General features: G+C 42.7%; 1 protein-coding gene across 2 annotated transcripts in view; it reads left to right on the top strand.

Moving 5' to 3' along the window:
* The window catches only part of kcnh7b (potassium channel, voltage gated eag related subfamily H, member 7b), a 38,065-nt gene that overhangs the window by 8,067 nt on the left and 6,106 nt on the right, over positions 1-23,892 (top strand). Inside the window, exons 3-13 of one of the 2 annotated variants that reach the window (XM_088414226.1) lie at positions 4,437-4,592; positions 8,406-8,843; positions 9,080-9,291; positions 13,799-14,224; positions 16,304-16,703; positions 16,804-17,004; positions 18,491-18,745; positions 20,845-21,050; positions 21,655-21,742; positions 21,833-22,006; positions 23,664-23,820. In XM_088414226.1, coding sequence (XP_088270352.1) covers positions 4,437-4,592; positions 8,406-8,843; positions 9,080-9,291; positions 13,799-14,224; positions 16,304-16,703; positions 16,804-17,004; positions 18,491-18,745; positions 20,845-21,050; positions 21,655-21,742; positions 21,833-22,006; positions 23,664-23,820 — 2,713 coding nt within the window. Of the gene's footprint in view, positions 1-4,167; positions 4,593-8,405; positions 8,844-9,079; positions 9,292-13,798; positions 14,225-16,303; positions 16,704-16,803; positions 17,005-18,490; positions 18,746-20,844; positions 21,051-21,654; positions 21,743-21,832; positions 22,007-23,663; positions 23,821-23,892 lie in introns of those variants that run through there. The other variant, XM_088414227.1, reaches the window with a different exon arrangement.

The following is a 23,892-nucleotide window of genomic DNA, read 5'->3' as shown; positions in this document are numbered from 1 at the left end:
ATATAGTAAGACATCATTAACGTACGGTGGATATGAAAAGTCTGCACGCATCTGTTCAAACCGGCAGCTGTTTGTGATATGAATATATGAGTCTAAAGTCCTTTATACTCCTTATAGTCCTTTATATATAAAGTCCTTTAAACTTTATATTCAATTTTTTTTTTAATGTGAGGGCTAATTAAATGAAAGAAAAATGTAAATCATGTAACGGCACTTATAAGCACACAAAAACAGTGTAAGCATAAAACTGGCCAAGCTACTGGTAGTAAACCAAAAAATGGCAGCAAAAGCCTACTAGAACATTTGGAATTGATTTGTTGTCACTCAGAGGCAATTGAAATGTTAGCAGGTGTGTTGCTGACGTGTTCACTGACAGTCCAGCGAGAATGGATCTTTGACGTTTAAAGCCGTCAATGGCAGTGAATGTGTTAAAGGTTCTTCTGCAAAATGGAAGATGAAGTCGTTGCAGTATCATTTATTTCCTGCGCGCAATCCGCTTGTATTCTTGGATAGCTGTCAGCAACCAATAGTGACAAGTACAAAGGTCATTCATTTGGACGCCTATAACCATGAATTAATTCAATTGAATCCGTACATCCTATAGATATTTGCCAATATTGGTTTCTAATGTCGGAATAATTAAACAGTTTCAGATGATATCAGTCCGTGCAAAATCTCCGATATTAGCACTCATATACAAGCAGTCCATTCCAGACTCCACTCTTGCTTTTCTCCAATAAATTAAGAAAAAAGAATCGAATTAAATATCGCAATAGTATCGCACGGTCATACTCCAAAAAATCAATCAAACCATCTGTTATTCCTGCTCATATCGGATCGGAATGGGACAGTTTTCTTGGATGCAATATCGATATGCGTATCGTTCGTGACAACCTTTCAAACGTATTTCAGACAGGGGTGTGGAAACTTTTGAAACCCACTGTCACTAGTCCTAATGTTACATCATGACTTGGAATGAAAAGCGTTCTATTTATAACTCCTGCTCACACATCAAGACCTGATCCAAAGCCGAATAAAGGAGGTGATCTGAGGTTGCCATAGCGATGGAATTGGCGCTAGTCTCATTAATGCGACCAGCCTAAATCTGTTATTTTAGGGTACTGCGCATCAATTACATATTGCTGCTTTAAGAATTCATGCAGAAACTCTGTTTTTATATGAAATATTCATTAGCCGTACATGCCACAGCAAACTGGCTTGGATCCTTTGGAAAAAATATTCTGAATGGACGTACTAAGCCGAGTAGCGCTTAACATGCTAATCGAAGGAGGATAAACAATAAGAGACCGCAGTCTTTTTGCAGCCTATTATGAGATCAGATGCGCTGCTGATTGCTGAGTTCTCCCGGCTCTTTGAAGCATTTTGGCAAAGATGACATTCAGCAGGACACCAGATGAGTAGAGACCCCCCCGCCCGCGGCTAAGCCTTTAAGCGCTACCGTTGTTTCCCCTTCGGGAAAGAAAACAAGCCAACGCCATTTTCATTTCCACCGCACAATGACAAGCATTATATTGCATTGTGTGTAATTATGACAAATACGCCGCACAGTCAGCCGCGTTTTTCCAATAGAAAAGGCATGCGTTTTAAATTTTAAGTGGCTGCTCAACTGAAATACATCTGATACGATTTAGCGCAGGTCGTTTATTGCTGGAGAAGCAACGACTATTTTCTAATGCTCAACGTTGGAGATTCTCCCTCAGTCCTCGATGAGGTCATTCAAGGGCACGCCGATGTACTGTGCATAGCCCAAGATATTTCGACATGGTGGCAGAGTCATCTTCAGTTCTCCCAGACAGATTCTGGTACACGTGCACGCCGGGAAAATAAAAGTGCAAAGGGAGTGTCAGCATCTGTTTTCCCACATGGACGGGAGACGTGCCGAGGGTTGCGTTCAACATCGTCGTACCTCGGACTTCTGAATGAATTTGAAAAGCGAAACGCGTTGCTTTTGTTCGGAGACAAAAAGACACCAGAATCTCATTAGGTTACACCTGCGCTCTAATGAGATCCAATAAACAACATGTACAGTGAACCTCTCATGTTCCCGGTTACTCAATTGCAATTTCATTTTTTTTTCTTTTTTATTACCGACCCTGTTCAATATGCTAAAAAATACTGTTAAAACCCTAAATTACTGTTAAAGTGAGTTGAAGCGCTTCCTTTAGTGTTTGGCTGTCATTTTCTGGCATCTTTGCGACTGGAAACTACATCGTAATGAGCTGAGGAGCTTCAGTGAGACAAAGAATCTTTCACGGCTTTCTTAAGTAATCCTGTTGCCGAGGCGCTGCACCGAATTGAGTTGAGGCTTGTCTTTTAGGCAAAAAGAGGTCTTTGATGCCATCCTATTTCTTCTTAGTACCTAGGTTCTATGTTGAAGTCAGTTGAGGAGCTTCAGTAAGGCAAAAGTCGTGCTTTGCCGCTATCTTGTGGCATCGTGGTGCCAAGGTAATATTTTCAAGTTTAGAAGCTTCATTCAGTCAAAAGTGTTTTTTTCTGCCATCTTTCCGCTAAGAAATTACGCCGTAATGAGTTGAAGAGCCAATATTTGACAAAAGTAGACATTTTCCACCTCGTTGTGGCATAGGTACTATGTTTAAGAGATTAGGAGCGTCTCTTCGACAAAAGTGGGCAACATAGAAGTAGTTTTATCTCCATCTTGGGCATTTTTCAAAATGAATTGAGGAGCTTCCGTTAGACAAAAGTAGTCCTTTGCAACCACCAAGTAGCATCTTGGTGCCAAGGTACCGCGTTCAAGTGATTTGAGGAGCTTCAAGAAGACAAAAATCATGTTTTGCTGCTAACCCCTGGCGTGTTTGTACCAATAAACTGTGTCGTAATGAGTTGATGAGCTTTGGATCGTGTGGCCGGTTGGTGATCTAATTTGAAGTGAATTGAAGGGCTTTATTTCGACAGGAGCTTCTCTTTGACAAAAGTAGTCATTTGCCGCCACCGTCGGGTATCTTGGTGCCAAAGTACTATGTTGAAAAGAGTTTCCTTTTCAAATTCAGTCTTTTTTGCATTTTGATGCCAAAGGACTGTTGAATGTTGTTTAAAGTTTGTCATTTAGACAAAGGCAGAGCTTTGCTGCCATCTTGCCCTCTTGCCATTGAAGTGAGTTCAAGAGCTTCATTTGGTCAAAAGTAGTGATAGTCCACCATCTTTTGGCATCCAGGTGCCAAGGAACTAAGTTGAAGTGAGTTTGAAAACTACTACCACAAGATGGCAGCATCTGAGTGCCATTGAACTACATTGATGTGGTTGAGGAGCTTCAGATAGACAAAAGTAGTAGTCTTACAATCATGCTTAGGAAAACGGTAGTTTAGAATCTTCCCTGAATGGTACATTAAAATGACATTTGAGGAAAAAGATCCCTCCATAGTCGAGCCCACGACGACAAACACAAAGCGCATTTACATCTACACCTCAAAAACGTGACTCAAATGAATAAACGGGATTTTGTGAGGGCGTCCCAAAAATACTCTGTAAGTGCACACGCTTTCAAATCACATTATCATACTGTCAGTGAGGACATCACTTCTGGGAGTTTCCACGGCGAAATCCTTCCAACGCAACTCTGGCATGTAGCGGGAGACCGAGCTTGTTATATTTAGTCAGACAGCAAGTCTGCTGCTAATGAATGCTACTGGCAGGGTGTCTGTTGAGCCCCGAGGAGATTACAGAGAACGCTGGTTAATATGTGTGTGTGCGCGCGCGTGTGTGTGTGTGTGTGTCCTCTTTGGGTCAGAGAACCAAAACAAGAGAGACAAATGCTCTTTTGCTTTGTTTTGCGTTTTTTGTCATCATTACAGTACAGCGGTGAACGGCTGAAATCAAGCTAAACGTAGTATTAAGTAAGGTGTCACTATAACAACGGAGCCGCGGCGTTGTTGTTGTTGTTTTTCGGCCCCAGTGAGTAGATGACACGTGGCTCGGTATCCGTAGCCCCCGCTCGGTTGCGAATTGAGGATATTCCGAGTTCAAGTCTAAGTTTAGACGCCGGATGCTTTTCTGCTCCGCCGCTTGGCGTGATGCTCACTTGTGCTGATTGTTCCTTTGAGCGCACGGTGACCCTCCGGATTGGCGCCTATGCCTCATCTTGCGATCAATCCAATTCAGCCGCACCGCACGCCGTCGAAACGACTACGTTTCTATACGGCATTTTATTTACGAGATAGCAATACGTATAGATGGATCTGCTTTAACCCCCCCCCCCTCCCCCCCGGGTTTGCTTAGCAATTTTCATAGGCTCTGACATGCAGGCGTTGACCTTTAAATCAGATCAAGTTCTCCTCATTTTTTTTCCTCAAAGATCCACAGGAAAGCAGAGGGATTTTTATTTATTTCTTTTTTGACGACAGGGCTAATGCATGGGGTCAAGCGTTTGGTGTCAGCATTATCCTTTCTCTTCCCCCCAGGGTCAGACTTTCAGTGTAACATTCACATTATCCCGGTGAAGAATGAAGAGGGCGTGGTGATGATGTTCATCCTGAATTTTGATTACGTTTTGGATGAGGGGAGCGACAACTCCGCAGAGAAGATAAGCCCCGCGTCGCCCACAAAGTCTGATCAAAGTGAGTATTCTGGATGGAAACTCTCTGCTGTGATATAATCCTGTAACACCTTTAAAATATTCCAGCAAAGGCAAAAAAAAAAAAATGCAGCGGAACTTTTAAGGTCAAATCCAATCTGTTTTGTCATTCTGGTCTTTTGACCTCGAAAAAAACCAGTGGTAATACAGTAATCCGTTCCAGGGTCAAACAGTCACCATCTTTGTTACACGTGATGTTCAAAAGAAACATACCGGTCGTGAATTCAACTATTTTCAGATCCCAGGTTCTATCATTCGCTGTTATTTTACCTTCTATTAGTCCTAGGATGACAAAACAAATTTCAAAAGGATTGTATGAGACTATAAGGTGTAACTTTTTTCTCATGATTTGAGCCCTGCAGCGTGTGCGCTGTTTACGTGCAGTGTTTTTGTTGTTGTTTTGTTTTGTTTCGTTTCTTTCGCTCGCCACTAGGAGACAATCCACCGGTAAAGCAAATGTGTGTATCCGTTCAAGTTGTTTATGGAACAAGTGAAATAAAACTAAGAAGATGTGAATCAATGGCTGTGCTCTTATCCGTGACAAATATATATACGGTGCAACTTATCGTTCAAAAAATAAGCTCAGTGGACAGCTTGTACTTAAAATCCGATTTAAAATTTACTTACACTTTCAAATGGGTCACTTTGCCTCACAATGGAACAGGAGGGCTAAAAACATTCGGGCGTGTCCTAAAAACCCAAAGAAAAAATCATTGCACTGCTGCTGAATTTGTGCAATCTTCAGCCAATCACACCGTGTTGTTTTTGTTTTGTGTTTTTAGCAATTCGAATGAAAGTTGATGATTTGTGCAGCATCAGGGTATTTGACCTTTGAGGCTCCACGATAAAATTATTGAATTATTTATCTTGCCTCTTTGGACAACATAATAAAACAAAAAACAACAAAAAAAAAAAACATCTTTCCTCATGAGCATAAGGGATGTTATACAAAAATGATATTTTTATGTTTAAAAAGAATTAAAATGTCACATTACTGTTTGTTTTTGCCTGCGCTAAAAATATACAGCATAATTGTCCTTTTTAATGATCCCGTATAAATTATTCACAAAACTCATTACATTATTTATCCTGTTTGCGAATGTTGTTGTATAGAAAAATGCAAAGTGTGCACACAGGGGAGGAAATGATCTGCTTATATAGCCAAAATTGTGTTTTTTTTGTGTGTTTTTTTTTTAACGATACCATCTGTAAGTCTTTTGGGAGCTTCTATAGCCCACATTTTTATTTTTATTTCTTTATATTTGTTTGGAGGACTGTCAGGCGCTTTAACTATCAATGAGTCTCATCTTCAGCTTCTTTTTGATTGGAGTCACTCAGCATCTCCTCTCTGCCTGAATCTCAGCCATCCTCTTCATTCAGTTTGATCTCCTCTGGCATTCACTTTGTGCTTTGCCTTGTGAATGTAAATATCTGTGTGTGTGTGTGTACGTGTGTGTTTATGCATGCAAAGCTAACATGACTAATCACATTTGATTGCTCGTGAGCACACTTCAGCAAAGGGGATCTGCGACTTGATGAACGGAGAACTTCCAATGAGATATGATGTGTTTAGCTTACGCTGAAGGTGTCTTTGGAATTGCATATTGGCCTTGTTTGCAGAATCACATTTTACGCTATTTTCAACGACAGCATGTGGTAATATTAAAGATAGGGCTGTGAGGAAGTGTGAAATCAGAAAATCACACCGGCATACAAATTCAATAGCCATTGGGCATGCATCATAAAGCTTCGTTTTACTATCATGGTAAAACGGCAGATTAAAGGCAAACATTATTTTGACGATTGGTCGATTAATTGCCCTTGTCAGAAAGACAGAAAGAAATAAACATCTACTGCAAAGATGGCTTCGTTCCTCCTTCAGGTAATCAATGGTGGCGCTAGCTTGCTAGCATAGCATTAAGCTAACTAGACCTAGACAGATAGTAAAATAGTTATTTGGATGGATGGCTGGATGGAGCTAGCTATAGCATTGAGCTAGCATAGCATTGAGCCGGATGGATGGATGGACTAGCTTGCTAGCTATAGCATTGAGCTCGCATAGCATTGAGCTGGATGGATGGAGCTAGCTAGCTAGCTATAGCATTGAGCTCGCATACCATTGAGCTGGATGGATGGATGGATGGAGGAAGCTTGCTAGCTATAGCTAGACAGATAGCAAAATGGATGGACGGATAGATAGAACGTGCTAGCTATAGCACTGAGCCAGCCAGAGCGAGACAAATAACGTTTCCGAGTTCCTCAAAATTAGTCCAGTGTTCAAAATGATGCGAAGCGAAAATGCGTTCAAGCTATCGGTGTTCCGCTTACATCTGTGACGTCTCCACAGTCACGTGTCGTTTTTTCATAAAATCTCTACTACGGTCACAACGCAAGGACATGTATTGCGGCGTTTGAAGGCGAGCCAAAACACACAACACGCGAGTCGATTGGTGGCCAAGTGAGCGCGGACCAAACGCTCTCCATCTTTTTTCAATATCCTCATTAGTCGTTTGCTGAGCTGGAGTCCATCCCACCTCCTACCAAAAACGCAACGTATTCTTAAAGCAATCATGGAAATCATCTTTTTTTTTTCCCCTCTTCACACCACCGTAGATTTCATTTTCAACAAGGACACAGGCAGATGCCAAAGATCCAAACCCAAGCTAATGAATGACTGTTTGGTTCCTTCAAATCCCCCCATTAAGTGGTCCAAAGTAGCGATGGCCGGCGGGACCCAGCAGGTAGCTCATCTCCCGCAGCACAGAATAGAAAATCTATAAGTCTCTCTCCAGGAGTTCCCCAGCTCAGTCAGACGCTTTTAGGGCTAGTAACAGCAGCGCGTCCAGGGTATGGAAACAGATGGAAAGCTATAATTTATGTATGGAAGGAGGATGCTGAGAGAGGAGCGCCTCACAAGGGTTCGCTTTCATCCCCATGCTACTCCATTGTTAATGAGTCCAAAGTTTCTTTTAATGGCCTGTAAAATCCTCACATCTGACTTCTGTTAGCATGATAATAGAAATGATAAATAGTTTCGCGGTATATTATATCCTTGTGTAATTTGTGTGCCCAAAGAGCTTTTTATGCGCTCGGATTAAAAAACGCGGTCGTTATTATGCAGTATCTGCATTGCTCACCGTTCATTATGTGCACCAAAATAATCAGAGGTATAAACATTTGGCTTTCACGATAGGAATAATTTTCCGTTTTAATTGACACGGCCGGGGACGTATTGATCCAACGTTATGTTTTGCAAGCAGGTTATAGCTGCACTGCATCATGGGTATTGTAATAAAAGATTTTATATCACTGTGCAAAAATAGTGCTTTGCTGCTACTTTGTGAAATCTTGTTGTCGGGGAACTATGTTGACATGAGTTGATGAGCTTCATTTAGAGATATGTAGTGTTTTGTCTTCATCCGGTGGCATCTTGGTGCCAATGAACAAAGTAAGTGTAAGTCGAGGAGCTCCAGCTCAGCAAGTGGTTCTCAACGTTTTCCACGGGTGATTTTTTTTTTTTGTAAAATGTCAAATATTTGTATATGGGGAAAAAGAAAATCACTAATCAAGTGTTGTGGCATCAGTGTCTGATTTATTAAATTTGAAACTGTTTTAAAGGGTTATCTTGAGACATTTTTGTTCGTAACTCCAGAGGATACCGTAGATCGTGTGACATCATCTGTTTTATTTCTGACTTGTTTGCCGAAAGATTGCGTCATAAATGACAAAAATAAATAAACAATATTATTCATAGTAATGGCATTCCGATTTTCTGCAAATTCCCGCCCGTCTTTAGGGGGTCGATTTTTCCGCTTCCGCCAGGCTGCCTTGAGCCTGATGAATACCAACAAGCAATCGCTTCCGCAAGAGGACCCGGATGCCGTGACGGTGGACTCACCCAAAGACAACGAGGACACGGTAGCCTTGCAAAGTTTCCCCTCACCCACCAAGAGCATCTGCAGTCCCATCGAGGCCAACGACACCCACGCCCTCATCAGTTCCAGCCGCCACTCCTCCCAGGCCAGCGTGACCCCTGAACCGCTGGACCATTCGTCCCCCAAACTGCTGTGGGAGAAGCTCTACCAGACGGACGTGCACCAGTCCTCCACCTCCTTGTCCAACACCTTCCCGAGAGGAAGCGTCACGAGCATGAGGCGGGCGTCTTCCGTCCACGAGATCGAGGGCTACAGTTCCAGTTCCAAAAGCATATTCAGGGACCGTCATACCAACGAAGGTATCCAGCTAGTTTTAACACGCAAGACACAAACAAAATAGGCTCGATTCCGCGAGCTGTTTGATGTTACGCCTCGTTTCTTCTTCATTTGAAAAGAACAAGCGAATGTCCCTTTGTTCAGAATTCGAACGGCAAAAGCAAACGGGAGGACAAACGCATATCAGTCTAACCCCGGCCCCTGCGCGCGCGCGCGCGCGTGTACAAATAACCCACGCCGCTCTGTTCTCAATCGCCAGGTCCATTCAACCACGTGAAGTCCAGCCTGCTGGGCTCCACGTCGGATTCCAACATCAACAAGTACAGCGCCATCAACAAGATCCCCCTGATCGCGCTCACCTTCTCGGAAGGCAACGACAAGAAGAGCCACTCTCCTCCGACCTCGGAGAAGACCATCATCGCGCCCAAGGTCAAAGACAGGACGCACAACGTCACGGAAAAAGTGACGCAGGTGAGCCATCCCTGATGCCTTATTTTTCACCGGCAAACATCAACCCCGGAGTGATCCTTTCTTCCATGGTAATTCACAGCTTTCCCAGAAAAATGTCAGGGCCTCCGGCTTAGCGGCGCTTTGTTTGTGGGCTTGGGAAGCTGCCAAAGCCCCGCCGGTGCCGCTCTGACATTCGCCGTGAGGAGCGGGGTCATTCCTGGAAAGCGCAGGAATAATAATAAGTTGAAAAAAAAACAAAAAAAACCTTCTCCAAGCAGCTTCTCATCTCTGTTCAGTACTTTAGCTGCAGCAAGGGACAAACCTGCTGAATGTGTTTGTTAAAACAAATAGCATTCCATTTTTAATACTTACTTTTCGATTATAATAATAGAACGGTACTATGTAAGTTACCATTTGTCATTTTATGGTATTTATGGTAAAACATCCCAAAAAGCTCCTACACTCCCACCCTCCAAAAAAATAGAATATTCCTCTCCCCTGCGCTTAGAGAGGTTTTAATGACTAAGCGAAAAAAAAATGTGACGTGTGTGAGAGTTTTGACGTGAGCGAGAGTTTTTAGCTGCGTCTGGGTCTGTGCTTGTGTGTGAATATGAGTTGGGTTTTTTAAGGAAGCGTGAGACTTTTTCGCTAGGGTTTGAGAAGTTTGTTCATGAGCGTTAAAGTCTTTTGCTATGTGAGATTATCCGTATCCCCTTTCGAAAGCCTAAGATGTTCTCGGAAAACGTGATAATTTTACCATGTATGTGAAACTTTTATATTTATATTAATATATATAGGCGTGAGAGATAATTTGCTGAACATGAGATTTTAGTGAGAGAAATTAGGACTGTTGTTGTTTGAGAGTTTTGTGAAAGTGTGAGAAATTTGTCTTCTGAGTTTATTGGTGAGTGTGTGGGAAGTTTTGAGTGAGTTTTTTGACCGTTTTTGGTCATCATGAGTTTTTTATCTTGCAAAACATTTTGGGGTGTTTGAGAGACATTTTTAAGCGAAGGCTGTGAGAGTCATGTGGGAGTGTTTTTGTTATTTGATGGGTAACAAATTGGAGCATGAGAAAAATTTGCCTAAGTGTCACGGACTTTTAAAATAGTATTAACGATAATAAATAATCAAATTCTGGTCAAATATGTTTTGGGGTTTTTTTATGGAGAGGAGTTGACACTCGACTAATGCCAACCTAGTAGAAGCCAATGGAGCAATGTGGTGATCACTGTGACCATTGGATGGCAGTGTTTCCACTCTTACGACACAGCTGTTACCTACTTGCAAGTGTAACTGAAGAATGGAAGTCAATCTTTCATCTGGCAGCGCCCATATTTACATAGACATAGGACACAATATTCTATCGGCCTTGAAAGCTAAGTGAAAATGCTAAATGTACTGGCCCTCTCGAGGTTTCCTTTTCCGATAACACTTGACATCGAAAGAGTCCATCTTTAGAACGTCACTAAAAATGTCCATTTTTTGGACCGCCGCTTGGAACCGGGAACTTTGTATGAACAAACATCGTATAACTTCGATAGTGCGTTTTTCTTTCATTTTCTCATTTATTTCTCATCATTTTCTACTTGAGCGAGCAATCTTACAAATTCAGCATGGGATCCCATCATTATTCCCCCCGCTGTACAGTATATAAGAGTACTTTGAAGGATCCGATGGCGCACAGGCCGGCGTCGGCAGGGGAAAGCGTTTATATTTGAGCAACATGCATCCCTCATGTATAAATGAACAAACCATCATCGTGATTAAACGCTCGTCTTCCCGGTTGACCTTAGTTTAGTGTTCGGAGACGCCACCGAGACGTGAGCGCCCAGTCTTCCTCTGGAAACCTTTTGTATAATTCATGGCTGGAACACGGGGGAATGCGCAGTGACTAGAAAGACCCCGCTGCTGCCCACAGCTTCACTTTTTGATGGCACAGTACAGAGTCTCTGTCAGCCACGGCTTATTAGGCCAAAAACAGGGGGATGATTCAGGACACTGAATAATTTAAGATCCAGACAGAATGTATTCGTGTGGGGAAATTAAAACTAATGTTTGCTCAGTTTTAGTTTCTTTCTCCAAAACCTTGTATGCATATAAAACACAAGGCTTAGAAGACTGGGATCGGGCTTCGAATTCATGGGAAACCTCTACTTATGAGCGCTTCTTGTTATGAGAAATTCAGGTTGCAAAACACCTCCAGAAAAATGTGTCTCTGCTTTTAAAACAAGACTTGAATGTAACGTCATCGCAACCCAGGTCATTCTACTATATATTTGTTGCACTTTTGGATGCGTTTTTATCTTTTTATTGATATGCCGGCTTGTCCAAAAACGAGAGACGTGACTTTTTTGCCCTGATGTTTACTGTGGTCTTGCACTTTTCAACTTTACGCGCTTCGTCCAATTTCCACCGACAGTTCACACCGTAGAACTAACGCGAATAAAATTGGCAATAGTTACAGCTAACATTGAACACATTCGCAGAAAAACACATTCACACCACTTTGGGCTGCTGTAAAGAAACCACTGAACACTTCTCGCTTGCTGTGGCGTCTGACGTTAGCATGTTAGCGAAAAGGCTGAAAAACATAACACAACATACTTTGCATGACTTGCTAAACTAAAGACATAAATATTCCTCCCGTGGACTTGTAAATGATGCCTAGATCACTTGCAATGTAAATTAAAAACATATAAATAAAGCGACCTAAACAAAGTTCTGTGGGCGTACAACCAATACACCAGCACCCTCTTAAGGCAATCACTTGAACTGCATATTATCAACTGCTATAATTCATGTTAGTAATTTAAAGGGTTTAGGTGTGTTTTTTGCCTTGGGACGGATTAGGTTATTTACATATAAAAAGCGCCTCTACTAACGAAACATTCACATTACGAAACGACTTTTGGAACAAATCAAATTTGTAAGTAGAGGTACTTATTCAGGTTGGATGGCCGTGTCAGTGGCGCCCGCCGGCGAACAATCTGCCCTCATCTCTAATTGTTTTGGATTTTTGCGAGTGTTGTTTCCAAGCCGGCCCATTGTTGCTGCAAACGTGGACAACTGCACAGAAGGCTTCATCACTCACATTGGCTTTTCCCTCATTGATCTCTTTGTCGGGGTCTCTCAGGGAGGACAATTAGGCAAAGAAGACTTACCAAAGCTTGCAATTTTACTTTTTAATTAATGAGGATTACACGCAGCAGTTGAATGAGTTTACGTTTCGTGTAAGTCAGCAGTTCTCAAACAGAAGTCCCTGATCCACAACGTAATGTGGAGTCATTTATAATGTCATATCACGGAAGGAAAATACCTAATGGTGTATGATCATAAACACCGGTAAAATAAACATTGTTCATTAGAAGCATATTAAAAGTGTTGATAATCGTTTGAGTATCTTTATTTTTTCAACAAGCCCATTAAAATGTAAAGGGCGTTTTTTGTGGTATAATTTTAAAGTCCACTTATGTAGTCATTTCCAGAAGTAAAAAAAATAGTGTATAACTACATTATTTCAGATAACAACACAACTCAGTTTGTGAATGTCACATGACCAACAGGTGAGACATGATTGGTTGTCGACCAAAACTAGACGGTGTCGTTTTCAGTCCAGTGGAAAAGTGTTTTTAAAGGTCTTAATTTTACATTAGATATCAGTGAAAGACTTTTGTGGTCAGTTCTTATGTGATAAAAGTTTCAAATGTATGAACACGGAAAGCAGGACATTTCCTGAGTTTTAGATATTCGTGACATTCGCAAGCTGAGCCATGATTGGTCATTACCTGAGTCCTGAGCAGCTGTGATTTCATCTTCTGTTGACAGCAAGTGAGATTCTTTTTTTTTGCTGAAATGCATATTCCACAAATGCACGATTAATCAAAATGTCGTCGTCTTTAGACTAGTGGGATTGCATACAACATATTACTGTCAAGAAAATACAGTATTTATATACTTAAATACTTTTTAGTGGTATTTACTTTCACTTTGATATAATACAAACACATTGAAAAACTGGACATATATTTAAAGTGGAGAAATTACATTTTAAAAAATAACGAATCAACTTACCATCTCTCAATGTATACCAGTAATGTAAATATGGGTGCTGCAATACGAAAGATTGACTTCCATTCTTCAGTTAAGAGTTGATGTAGGTAATAGCTGTGTTGTAAGTGTGGAAACACTGCCCTCCAATGGCCACAGTTAGCACTACAGCGCTCAAACTGGCTCATATTAGGTAACCGTTAGTCCGGGGTGTCAGTTCTTCACCATAAAAAACATATTCGACCAGAAGGTTATTATTTATTATTGTTATTTGTGTTTTCAAAGACGACATCCATGGCCCCGAACGAGTTGAATAAGGAATTTCCATACTATGAAATTCACCTGTCGTGCGGTGGTTTGAAATGTAATCCCATGCGATGGCGGGGAGCTTACAGTTGTACTTTTTGTGCCGCTCGTCTAAAAATAGACCCACATTCAGAGAGGAAAATAAAGAGATTTTCATTTTTTCTGTCTCCCGCAGGTCTTGTCACTGGGAGCCGATGTTCTGCCAGAGTACAAGCTGCAAACCAACCGCATCGACAAGTTCACCATTCTCCATTACAGCCCCTTCAAAGCCGTGTGGGACTGGCTGATCTTGCTGCTGGTCATCTACACGGCCATCCTCACGCCATACTCGGCCGCCTTCCTTCTCAACGACCAGGAGGAGCAGAGGAGGCGTGAGTGCGGCTACTCCTGCAGCCCCCTGAACGTGGTGGACCTCATCGTGGACATCATGTTCATCATCGACATCCTCATCAACTTCCGCACCACGTACGTGAACCAGAACGAGGAGGTGGTCAGCCACGCGGCCAAGATAGCCATCCATTACTTTAAAGGCTGGTTCCTAATAGACATGGTGGCAGCCATTCCCTTTGACCTGCTTATCTTCGGCTCAGGATCAGATGAGGTTTGTTATCTCTCTTTTTTTCTCCCCCTCTGCTATTTCCTAAGGGAGTAGAGCATTACTGTGCACAGCCTCAGTCATCCCTGCGCAGTCATCTCTTTATTGAGTCCAGACTTGGGCACCCAGGCCACTACTTATAGCCTAAGTCCTTCTGTCTCAGCTATGGAAGGATTACTTTAAATTGCATGTTTTTTTTTTTTTTTTGAATGGTCCTCATTCTCGAATCCATTTACAAGGATTACTGGCTTACCAAATGGCAATCATTGATGCATTTATGTGACGAGGGGGCCAACAGCGCCGCGTGCACAGCTTACACGCGGATGTTAGATAGTCGTTGGTCGGCCGGCCGCCAGGCCGCTGGGCTTGTTTGATGGCCCTGGATCCACTTGGGTGCTTGATCGCGCTTTGTCGGCACTCCGTTACACCGGAAAAGCTCCCGATTATAAACCATAGTCATGGTTTTTGACCACTGCCGCCGCTGACTCGGCGACGGCGGTATCCTTAAATCTCAATTGTTTTTCCTTCACGCCTAAAGAAAATGGAGTGTCCGTCTCGAAAATATGCAGGCGAGCCACGAATCATTTGTCATTTCGCGCAAAGCGTAATCTCGTTTTTATCCGGCGATCCATTTTCTATATAGCTTATCCTCAGCGGGGTCACAGGTGAGCTGGAACCTTCCCCGGCTGACATTCACACTCGCTCGCGTTTCTGGAACCGTCGTGATCGTCACGTGAAACCGGGCTGTGCCATTTGGAGTGAAAATCAGGCGATTTTTACTCTGCCCTAAAAAAATTAAATAATGCTTTATACTGTATTATGAATGCCCCAAGATGCTCTCCACCTGACATCTTAATTCTTTGGCAGGAACACGCATCCAGATGGTTTCAAAGCAATTAGTAGTAGGAAAGTCGTATTTTTATTTGAGTAGCTTTTAATCAGTCATTTCAGTCCATTCAAAATGGAATCAACATTTTCAAAAAGAGCAGCAGGAAAACAACAAAGGATGAAACTCAGCGATGTTTTCAGTTGGCTGCAGTCTCCCTTATTGAAAACGGATTTATGAAGCTGTTTATGTTTTTTCCAGTTGGACATACAGAAATAAAGTGAGAAGCTTCAGCGACCGCGTTACGTAATCCTTGCGCAGATGCAGACGTAAATAAACTCTTGTTAACATCTGTCCTGGCTTACGCCTTAAACTTCAAGGCAGGATATTCTGTGTATATTGTACAATACTGCATAGTATAGTATAATGATTCCGAAGGCAGACGAATTCCGGTCAAAATCCTCTATTTGTGTCCACGACAAAGTACGTTCCGTTTGTTTTCCAAGTCTCAAAGACCTCGGGACAATTTTGTTTTGAATAGCCACAAATGGCCCTGCTGCATTTTTGGAAATTAACTTACTGTGTACGCTTGCATAATGACTTTATACAATTGCCTAACGCTTGCTATGCATTACTGCTCTTCGCAGCGCAACAAAAGCCGACTCGGTGAAGTACAGCAAAATGAATAGATTGTGGCACGCGGAGGCACTGTGCCGTCGTCTCATTTGGTTTGTTTATTGGCCCTCTCGGGGACGGGCTTTTCACTAGTCAGCATATCACGGAGCCTTGTGACATTATTAGAAGAGCATCAGTTTACATACTGAACGCGCATCCCTCCCAATATTTTGCCACGTAACATTTTCGTCGTCGTCAGCATAAGAAAATCATCGGGGGAGCTCATGTGTGGCCGCAACGCTGTTTTGAACGACAAAAAAACACGGACTTATTTTCTTAATGAAATAGCAAGAGGTACTACTACAGTAGTAGAGTAAGTCATACCTTACATGAAACATTTTATCTAACGGGAAGTCCTAACCCTTTAAACGGAGAGTCGGTCAGGACTATTGTTATCCACGTGGTAAGCACGAATCTGACATTACGATGAGACAAATTAAATTGAAATTGCGATGTCGGACGTAACAACGGAGTTCCAAAATCATTTAGCCCTGTTGCGATTTTTGTAGCGCGATTGCAACTTTATACTTTTGGCTCATTAAGCGTTCAAGCCAACTAAGCCTTACCCCCCCACATGCGTTTAGACGACCACTCTGATCGGGCTGCTGAAGACGGCGAGGTTGCTCCGCCTGGTGCGAGTAGCCAGAAAGCTGGACCGCTACTCGGAATACGGCGCGGCCGTATTGATGCTGTTGATGTGCATCTTTGCCCTCATCGCCCACTGGCTGGCCTGCATATGGTACGCCATCGGCAATGTGGAAAAGCCTTACTTGGAGCACAAGATCGGCTGGCTGGACAACCTGGGAGTTTCCATCGGGAAGAAATACAACTACAGCGATCCCAACTCCGGTCCCTCCATCAAGGACAAATACGTGACTGCGCTTTACTTCACCTTCAGCAGCCTAACCAGCGTGGGCTTTGGCAATGTTTCCCCAAACACAAACTCGGAGAAGATTTTTTCAATTTGCGTCATGCTGATCGGATGTGAGTATAAAATAGGCCACGGCCGTGGGATTCCCGAGCGGAGCCGCCCGATAAGCCGTTGTCATTCGCGATTCGCGTAACGCGCCGTCTTGCGTTCCAGCCCTTATGTACGCCAGCATCTTTGGGAACGTCTCGGCCATCATCCAGAGGTTGTACTCGGGTACGGCACGCTACCACGCGCAAATGTTACGGGTCAAAGAGTTCATCCGTTTTCATCAGATCCCCAATCCGCTGAGGCAGAGGCTGGAGGAATATTTCCAGCACTCCTGGGCCTACACCAACGGCATTGACATGAACACGGTAAACTCAAATTGAAACAAAAAGCACGCAAAATGATGAAAGGCATTTCATGCATGAATCTAAAGGCCGAGTGTTTTCTCTTTTGCCCGCTTCACGTTGTGGACTCCATGTCTTTTCTTTGGCGGGAGCAGGAGGTGCGTATTACATTTTATTATCTTGTCTAATTCAACGGCCAAGTGGGTCACTGTGTCAGCGCCGTTTGAAATAAACATGCCCAACCCCCCGTCGCTCTGCTGTAGAAACAAGTGGGGGTGCCTGTTGAGCTAAAGCCGCGTTCTCGTATCCATGGGGAGCGATGGTCCACAACAAACAAATATTTCTACTGCTCAATATGTGGATTGACTTTAATCAAGACGGACGGACGGACGGACGGGATGACGCTCGGATTGACGGAATGACGCTAAGCAACGGAGGTCACCGAAGTTTTTGAAACCAATCGATACTCGGATGTAGAATAAAGGGAAGGGTACCCAAGTGGGTCACTGTGTCAGCATACTTTGAAATAAACGTGCCCAACCCCCCCGTGGCTGTGCTATAGAAAAACAAGTGCCTTCTGGTGTCTATGGAGAGGAATGGTCCAAATATTTGTAGTGCTAATATTTGGAGAGACTTTATAGAAGATGGATGGATGGATGGGCGGATGGACAAACAGGATGAATGTATGGACGGAATGACGATGACAGAATGATGGCTGGACTGACTGACTGATGCCAAACAACAAAGGTCACTGAACCTTTTTAAACTAAAACCTCCTTTGGATGTAGACTTTAACTACCATACTTTCCGCACTATAAGGCGCATCTAACATTGGCTTTGACATTGGCTTTAGTGCAGCTCCATCCAGTGGATGGATAACGCAACCCCAGTCACAACTGTAACTTCTATTCTATGTGCCTTATAATGCGGTGCGCCTTATATACAGTATGAAAACGATCTTAAAACAGGTCATTCTTTGAAGGTGCGTTTTATCATCCACTGAGCAAATTACAGTATATATTATTCAAATTTACAGTCGGGATTTCTGAGGCCAACTGCAATCCCCGATCAGTGGGTTTGATAATGACCAATCCTGTCGGAAGATGGGCCAATTTGTCTATTGATTGGTTCCGCAAATTATATTTTTGATGAATGTTCTGACGGGCAACATCACACCTTTTATTTTCACGAGTCGTGACTGTTTTATTTTATTGTTAAAGGAACGTTTGCTGTAGCATAAACGCTGTAGAGTTGCCGTGTTTACCGGGTTCTGCAAAGCCTCTCAATTACGATGTCGTAATTTAATAACATAAGCGGTTGTATCGATTATTTCTCTCTCAATTTGCAGATGAGATTGGCGCAGTCTACTTGCTCAAACTTAATGTTGTGATTTTTCCGTGCAAAAACACCTTGCCGCACAAAGTTGCGATATGACATTCTTCTCTGTTGAAGTTTAAAAAGCACTTGATTGATTTGACTTGGGCCCTCCCTCATTGACTCTTCCTCCTCATAGGTGCTCAAAGGTTTTCCGGAGTGCCTGCAGGCAGATATCTGTCTTCATCTTAATAATAATCTCCTTCACAACTGCAAAGTGTTCCAAGGAGCCACCAAAGGCTGCCTGAGGGCCTTGGCTATGCACTTCAAGACCACTCACGCCCCTCCTGGAGACACTCTGGTCCACAGCGGGGACGTCCTCACCGCCCTCTATTTCCTGTCCCGCGGGTCCATCGAGATCCTGAAAGATGACATTGTGGTCGCCATCCTGGGTAAATTTCATCTCTTCCTAATCCGATTTGTTTTATTGCCTTCAAAAAAATGACCCCCAATCGTCTTATTGTCAAGCGCATTCGCGGAGACGTACGACTTATATCATCATATCTTGGCTAAACGTGCGCTTAAAACCCTTGTTTTTGTTTGGCATTCACGCCAGAGCGCGTGTGTTCGGGATGCATTGGCAGACATCCACATTTGGAATAAACTCACTGGCCATGTTATGTAATAACGATAATCCGCTGAGATCCCGTACAAGAGCGAGTGCTGTCATTCATACGCACAATTTGACTCATCGCAGAGTAATAGAAATGCAAACCTTTCGTTGGTTTTGTTTCTCACAGGGCAGCCTTGTGGACTGGTGGTTAGCACGTCCGCCTTAATAAAATAAACTCAATAAACAAGTGGGACCTTGAGAGCTAAGATCAGAGATTTCTGATGTGAACCCAAGTGATTCTTCTTTTTTCATTATTTGTTCAGAACGGCCCTACTTCTTTAATGTACTGCATTTTCCTGATGACGGAGTCATTCTGATGGACGGTTTCAGTTATAGTAAACCGACCGTAATAACAAACTAACTACCGTGTGGAAAATGCTAGCATTACCAGGCATTATCAGGTAGAAGAGGGTTCCGTTTAAAATTGACGGTTTTTTGGGGTGTAACTGTTGCTTTTAAGTCAACACCTTATGAGAAGATGCTGCCCTCACCAGTTCCGTCCGGTGGAGACATTCCATGTGATTCCGGCATTTCTAATCAATGGCTCCGAAGGTTGGTAAAAGAGCTGATTTTTGACAGACCTGGAAGATGAGTGATTATCATAGAGAAATATCTGTATGTCAAGATTAATTCTCATCTCATCTGAATTTTTTGCAATATTTTGTTATTGCGGCAGTAAACGCGTATTACCCAAATTCTAATAATGCCGCTCATGGGCGAGGCAAAGCCAGGTGAGCAGGGATTAAAAGTGCATTTGTCCATGAGACGAATGCTCTCCAAAGTCGCCGGTGACACAATGAGGCTTAAGCACGGGCTGCTGAATCACAGCGAGCCATTATTAACATCCCCCCAACTAAAATGTCAGCCATCCCATTGATCAGTCTACTTACCGTACACCTACAGTGCGATGTTAACAACATGCTTGATCAGCAGCGGAAAGCTGCATTTTAGCACAATGCCACACGTGAGGTATGAGGCTCACCTGCAGCCAAACGAGCAAACGTCTGTACATTGTGCCCGCGGCGCAGGTGGATTATAACGTCTTCAACTATGGCCCCCGCGCGGCTCATTTGCTACTCATGTAGATCAACTTCAGCACCGTTGCACAAATTCTATCATTAGGTAGTGTTCCGTGCTCATTCATGCATGGGACCGAGAATCGTTTTGGAAAAGGTTTCAAAAGACTATCCGGATCTTTTTGCTTCATTGCGCAGCAGCTTAACTTCCATCTCATTTGCTTTGATCATATTTTCGGCAATAACCTTCAATACGTACATTTTGGACAATAAACTGCAGGTGATAAAATAAGTTATTTACACAGAAGGATGACATACGGAAGGGTTTTCTTTTCAAACTCTTCTTTTAAAGTAACTACCTACTCACAGCAACATCCTATGTTCAATAAACTGAACAGACCTGCATGTTTAGCACCAACATATCTTCAACATAATACTGCCGTAAATAGATGTTCAAACTAGATAGATAGATAGATAGATAGGTTTAAACATTTTAAAATAGAAATAACAAAATTCTAGCTGACACCCTTGACTAATGCTTACCTAATATCGAGCACTGTAGTGATAACTGTGAGCATTGGATGGCAGTGTTTTCACACTTTTAACACATTTATTACCTACATCAATTCTAACTGAAGAATGGAAGTCAATCTTTTCATATGATACCGCTCATTTTCACAAAAAGTAAAGAAAAACAAAACTGCAGATAAACGTCATTGGCCAATAAGCCGCGGGGCTCAAATCATGAGAAAAAACGCGTGGCTTTTAGTTTGAAATGTAAACTGCTAAAATACTCAATTTACATGCAGTGTAAATAGAAAACTCACATCCTTGATCTTTTGCGTGTGTTGGTCCAATTCAGGGAAAAATGACATCTTCGGTGAAATGATCCATCTCTTTGCCAAACCTGGAAAGTCCAACGCTGATGTGCGGGCTCTGAGTTACTGCGACCTGAGCACCATCCAACGGGAGGACCTTTTGGAGGTGTTGGACATGTATCCGGAGTTTGCCGACTACTTCTTTGCCAACTTGGAGCTGACTTTCAATCTTCGAGATGAGTCTGTCAAGGTACAAGATAATGTTCTGCTTACCTTGACATACAAGTTTTTTTTTTTTTTTTTTTTTGGGGGGGGGGGGGGGGGGGGTAAATAGCCATTTTTCTTGAGTTGTATTTTCAAACAACATATATAATATGGTGTTTGTTACAATAACAAACATTTACCATGCATAATAATGTTAAAAACAATAAAGATAAATGCACAATATTTTGAAAAACTATTGATTTGAATAATTACTGTCTAGTGGTTGTAGTTTATGAAAAAAAAAAAAAAACTTACCGGTTTTGTCAGATTTGGACGATCTTAATTAACTGTGACTTTCAAATTCTCTATATATTGCCATTACCTTTACAGTACAAAGCGTTGATTATAAATAAGCTTATTATCCATAAAAATTGTCGACATATACTTGTGGGTTAGGGTTAGGAGTTAGGGTTAGGGTTAGGGTTAATGCTTATAAGATTATGTCAAATATTTTCATTCAAACAAAATGTAAAGAATCGTCCAACATGTGCACAGTTGCGAGCTACACTAGCATTTGCTCTTTACCTTCGTAATACCTAAACATCCGGATACAGCTCTCAACTTGTACAATAAGGTTGATATTTTTGCAGCCTCCCAGTCCCGAGGGCTGTGACTCCGACGGCGAGGGCACCAGGAGTATGAAAAGAAGGATTTCCTTCACGCCGGAGCCACCCAAAAGTAAGTCTTCAAAACGAGAATCCATACACAGCAACGGCGACGTGGCCGATCATGCTTCGTGGACAACCGTTGTTATTTGCCGTTCCCCAGCGGAAAACAACGAAGTCGGTACAGAACCGGAAAGGGGGAGGGGGTCAAACCTGTGCCTAAAGAGATGTTCCCAAGTCCGGGGTCCCTCGACACCCGGCAGCCCTGTTCTCCACTCTAATCTTCTCGGACACAACGAGGTCACAGACGGCTTGAGGAGGAGTCCATCTTTTCAAGGTAATGCCTTTGTTCCCCTTGAAAAGAAAAAAAAAAAAGTGAATCACTTGAAACAGAGGTAGTGGTTGTACCGGAACTTGTCGTGTGAGGCGCCCGTTGTGAAGCCAGGTGGAAAGAATCCAATTTTAGCACACCCACGCATACAGGCGGCCTCTTGTATTATTGTAGCGCTCAAAAAACAATGTTGGGATAAATAATACGTCGCAAACATGTGTTCTTCCGAAACAATGCCTGTGAATCAAAATGTATATCGGGTCTCTTTGTTGGGGATTTTCACGGAAAATCCATTTTCATCAAAAGTGGGGGGCTGTAAACACACCTGTCTGAGCAGCGCCATTAAAACACCACATCAGTATCGTCTCTTTGGACAGGCGGCGGAGCGCCGCGCGGAGAACCTAACGATCCGGGGTGCCGTAAGTAGCGGCTTGTAACCTGACGCCGCCGCGTGCCGCAACAAACGAGAGCGTCAGTGACGTACCTTTTAAAGGCCGGCATACTCAGCTAAAAGCGCTTTGATGCTTCAGGCTCAGTATGCAACAGCTCACTTTGTCTGGCCGACTTTTTCCTGGAATAGCCCGGCACTGACAGTAATTCGCCCGCATTGTTCTACAGGCGCTTACACAGTTTCTCTAGAACGACTTGGCTCAGAAAAGCAATGAGTGAAGAAGAGCTTTTTTTTTTAACTTAACCATATTTTTGAACTGGAAACATTTTTTTTTCAAACGAGATCTTGATGCTTATTTTGGCATTAGACTATAACCCAAAGAAGTAACCCGTTAACAGGTTTTTTTCCCCAGACTTATGTCTGCATTAAAATGGACTGTCAAACAAAAAATATAATGATAATGCATGCTATTTTTATTCAACATGAATGCAAACTGTAAAATTACATTCTTAAGAAAAACTCAATTTAACATCTTAATGGAGCTTTCTTTTCGAGAAAATGTAGTGGGAGTTCCTATAAAAATCAAACCACTATCATTTGAACATGATTCTGCTGTAATAGCTTCAAATCTGACAATTACGACAATATCTAAGAATTTTAGTGCACTATCTCTAAGATTTATGGCTTGCAGATGAAACACGGCAAATACTTTGTATAATGCCGACATGATGTTATAGCTACTTCTACTACTATAACAGTGGTGTTGTTTTCCCGATAAAGGTTCCTTCCCTCTATTCTTCCTTTGACTTGCTCTGTGGATGTCGAGGTCGCGCGAGGACAAAGCCTCGTGCGCGTGCAAAACGAGACACGGCCGCAGAAAACATGCGTCCTCCTATCTTTACAACTCATCGAGCCTCTACAAAGCCACTCGCAAACGCTGCATTCGCAGATAGACAAAACCGTCCGAGCGGCCATATTTTTCTTCATTCCAGAAAGGACTCCTGACACACCATTGCAGAGCCAACGCCACGATCGCAGGTGTCCAGCTGCGATAACGACGGCTTTGCTTTGCCACTCGAAAACAGCGCTCAAGTTCTCCCGCTGGGACAAAGACATAACGAATTACAACAAAGGCCCTACACTCAGCAAACCTTCCGAGATTAATGACAAACCTATTTTAACAAGCTTTTTTTTTTTTTTTTTTTCCGGTGACGCCGCCTGCTCCACATGTATGCGTGTAAAGAATGCATGTTGCTTTTGCGCTCTCTGCAGATCTGTGCTGTGATAAATGGGTGTGCAAGAAGCCTACGGACTACCTGGATGAGTCAGCGCACTTCCAGGAGCTGAGAGGAGACGATAATTCGGCCAGCGAGCTTACCTACGGAGAGGTGGAACAGCGCTTAAATCAGCTGCAAGAGCATTTAAACAGGTAGGTTTTTTTCCCGTTACAGAGAAAAATTGCCATCATAAAACTGGCAGGCAACAGTAGAAATATGCTTCA

Source organism: Hippichthys cyanospilos, chromosome 5 (genome assembly GCF_059441005.1).
Source record: "Hippichthys cyanospilos isolate Australia breed blue-spotted pipefish chromosome 5, RoL_Hcya_1.0, whole genome shotgun sequence".
NCBI classification, from domain to species: domain Eukaryota; kingdom Metazoa; phylum Chordata; class Actinopteri; order Syngnathiformes; family Syngnathidae; genus Hippichthys; species Hippichthys cyanospilos.
The sequence above is the reverse complement of the archived record's forward strand: the minus strand, read 5'-3'. Positions and strand labels throughout refer to the sequence as shown.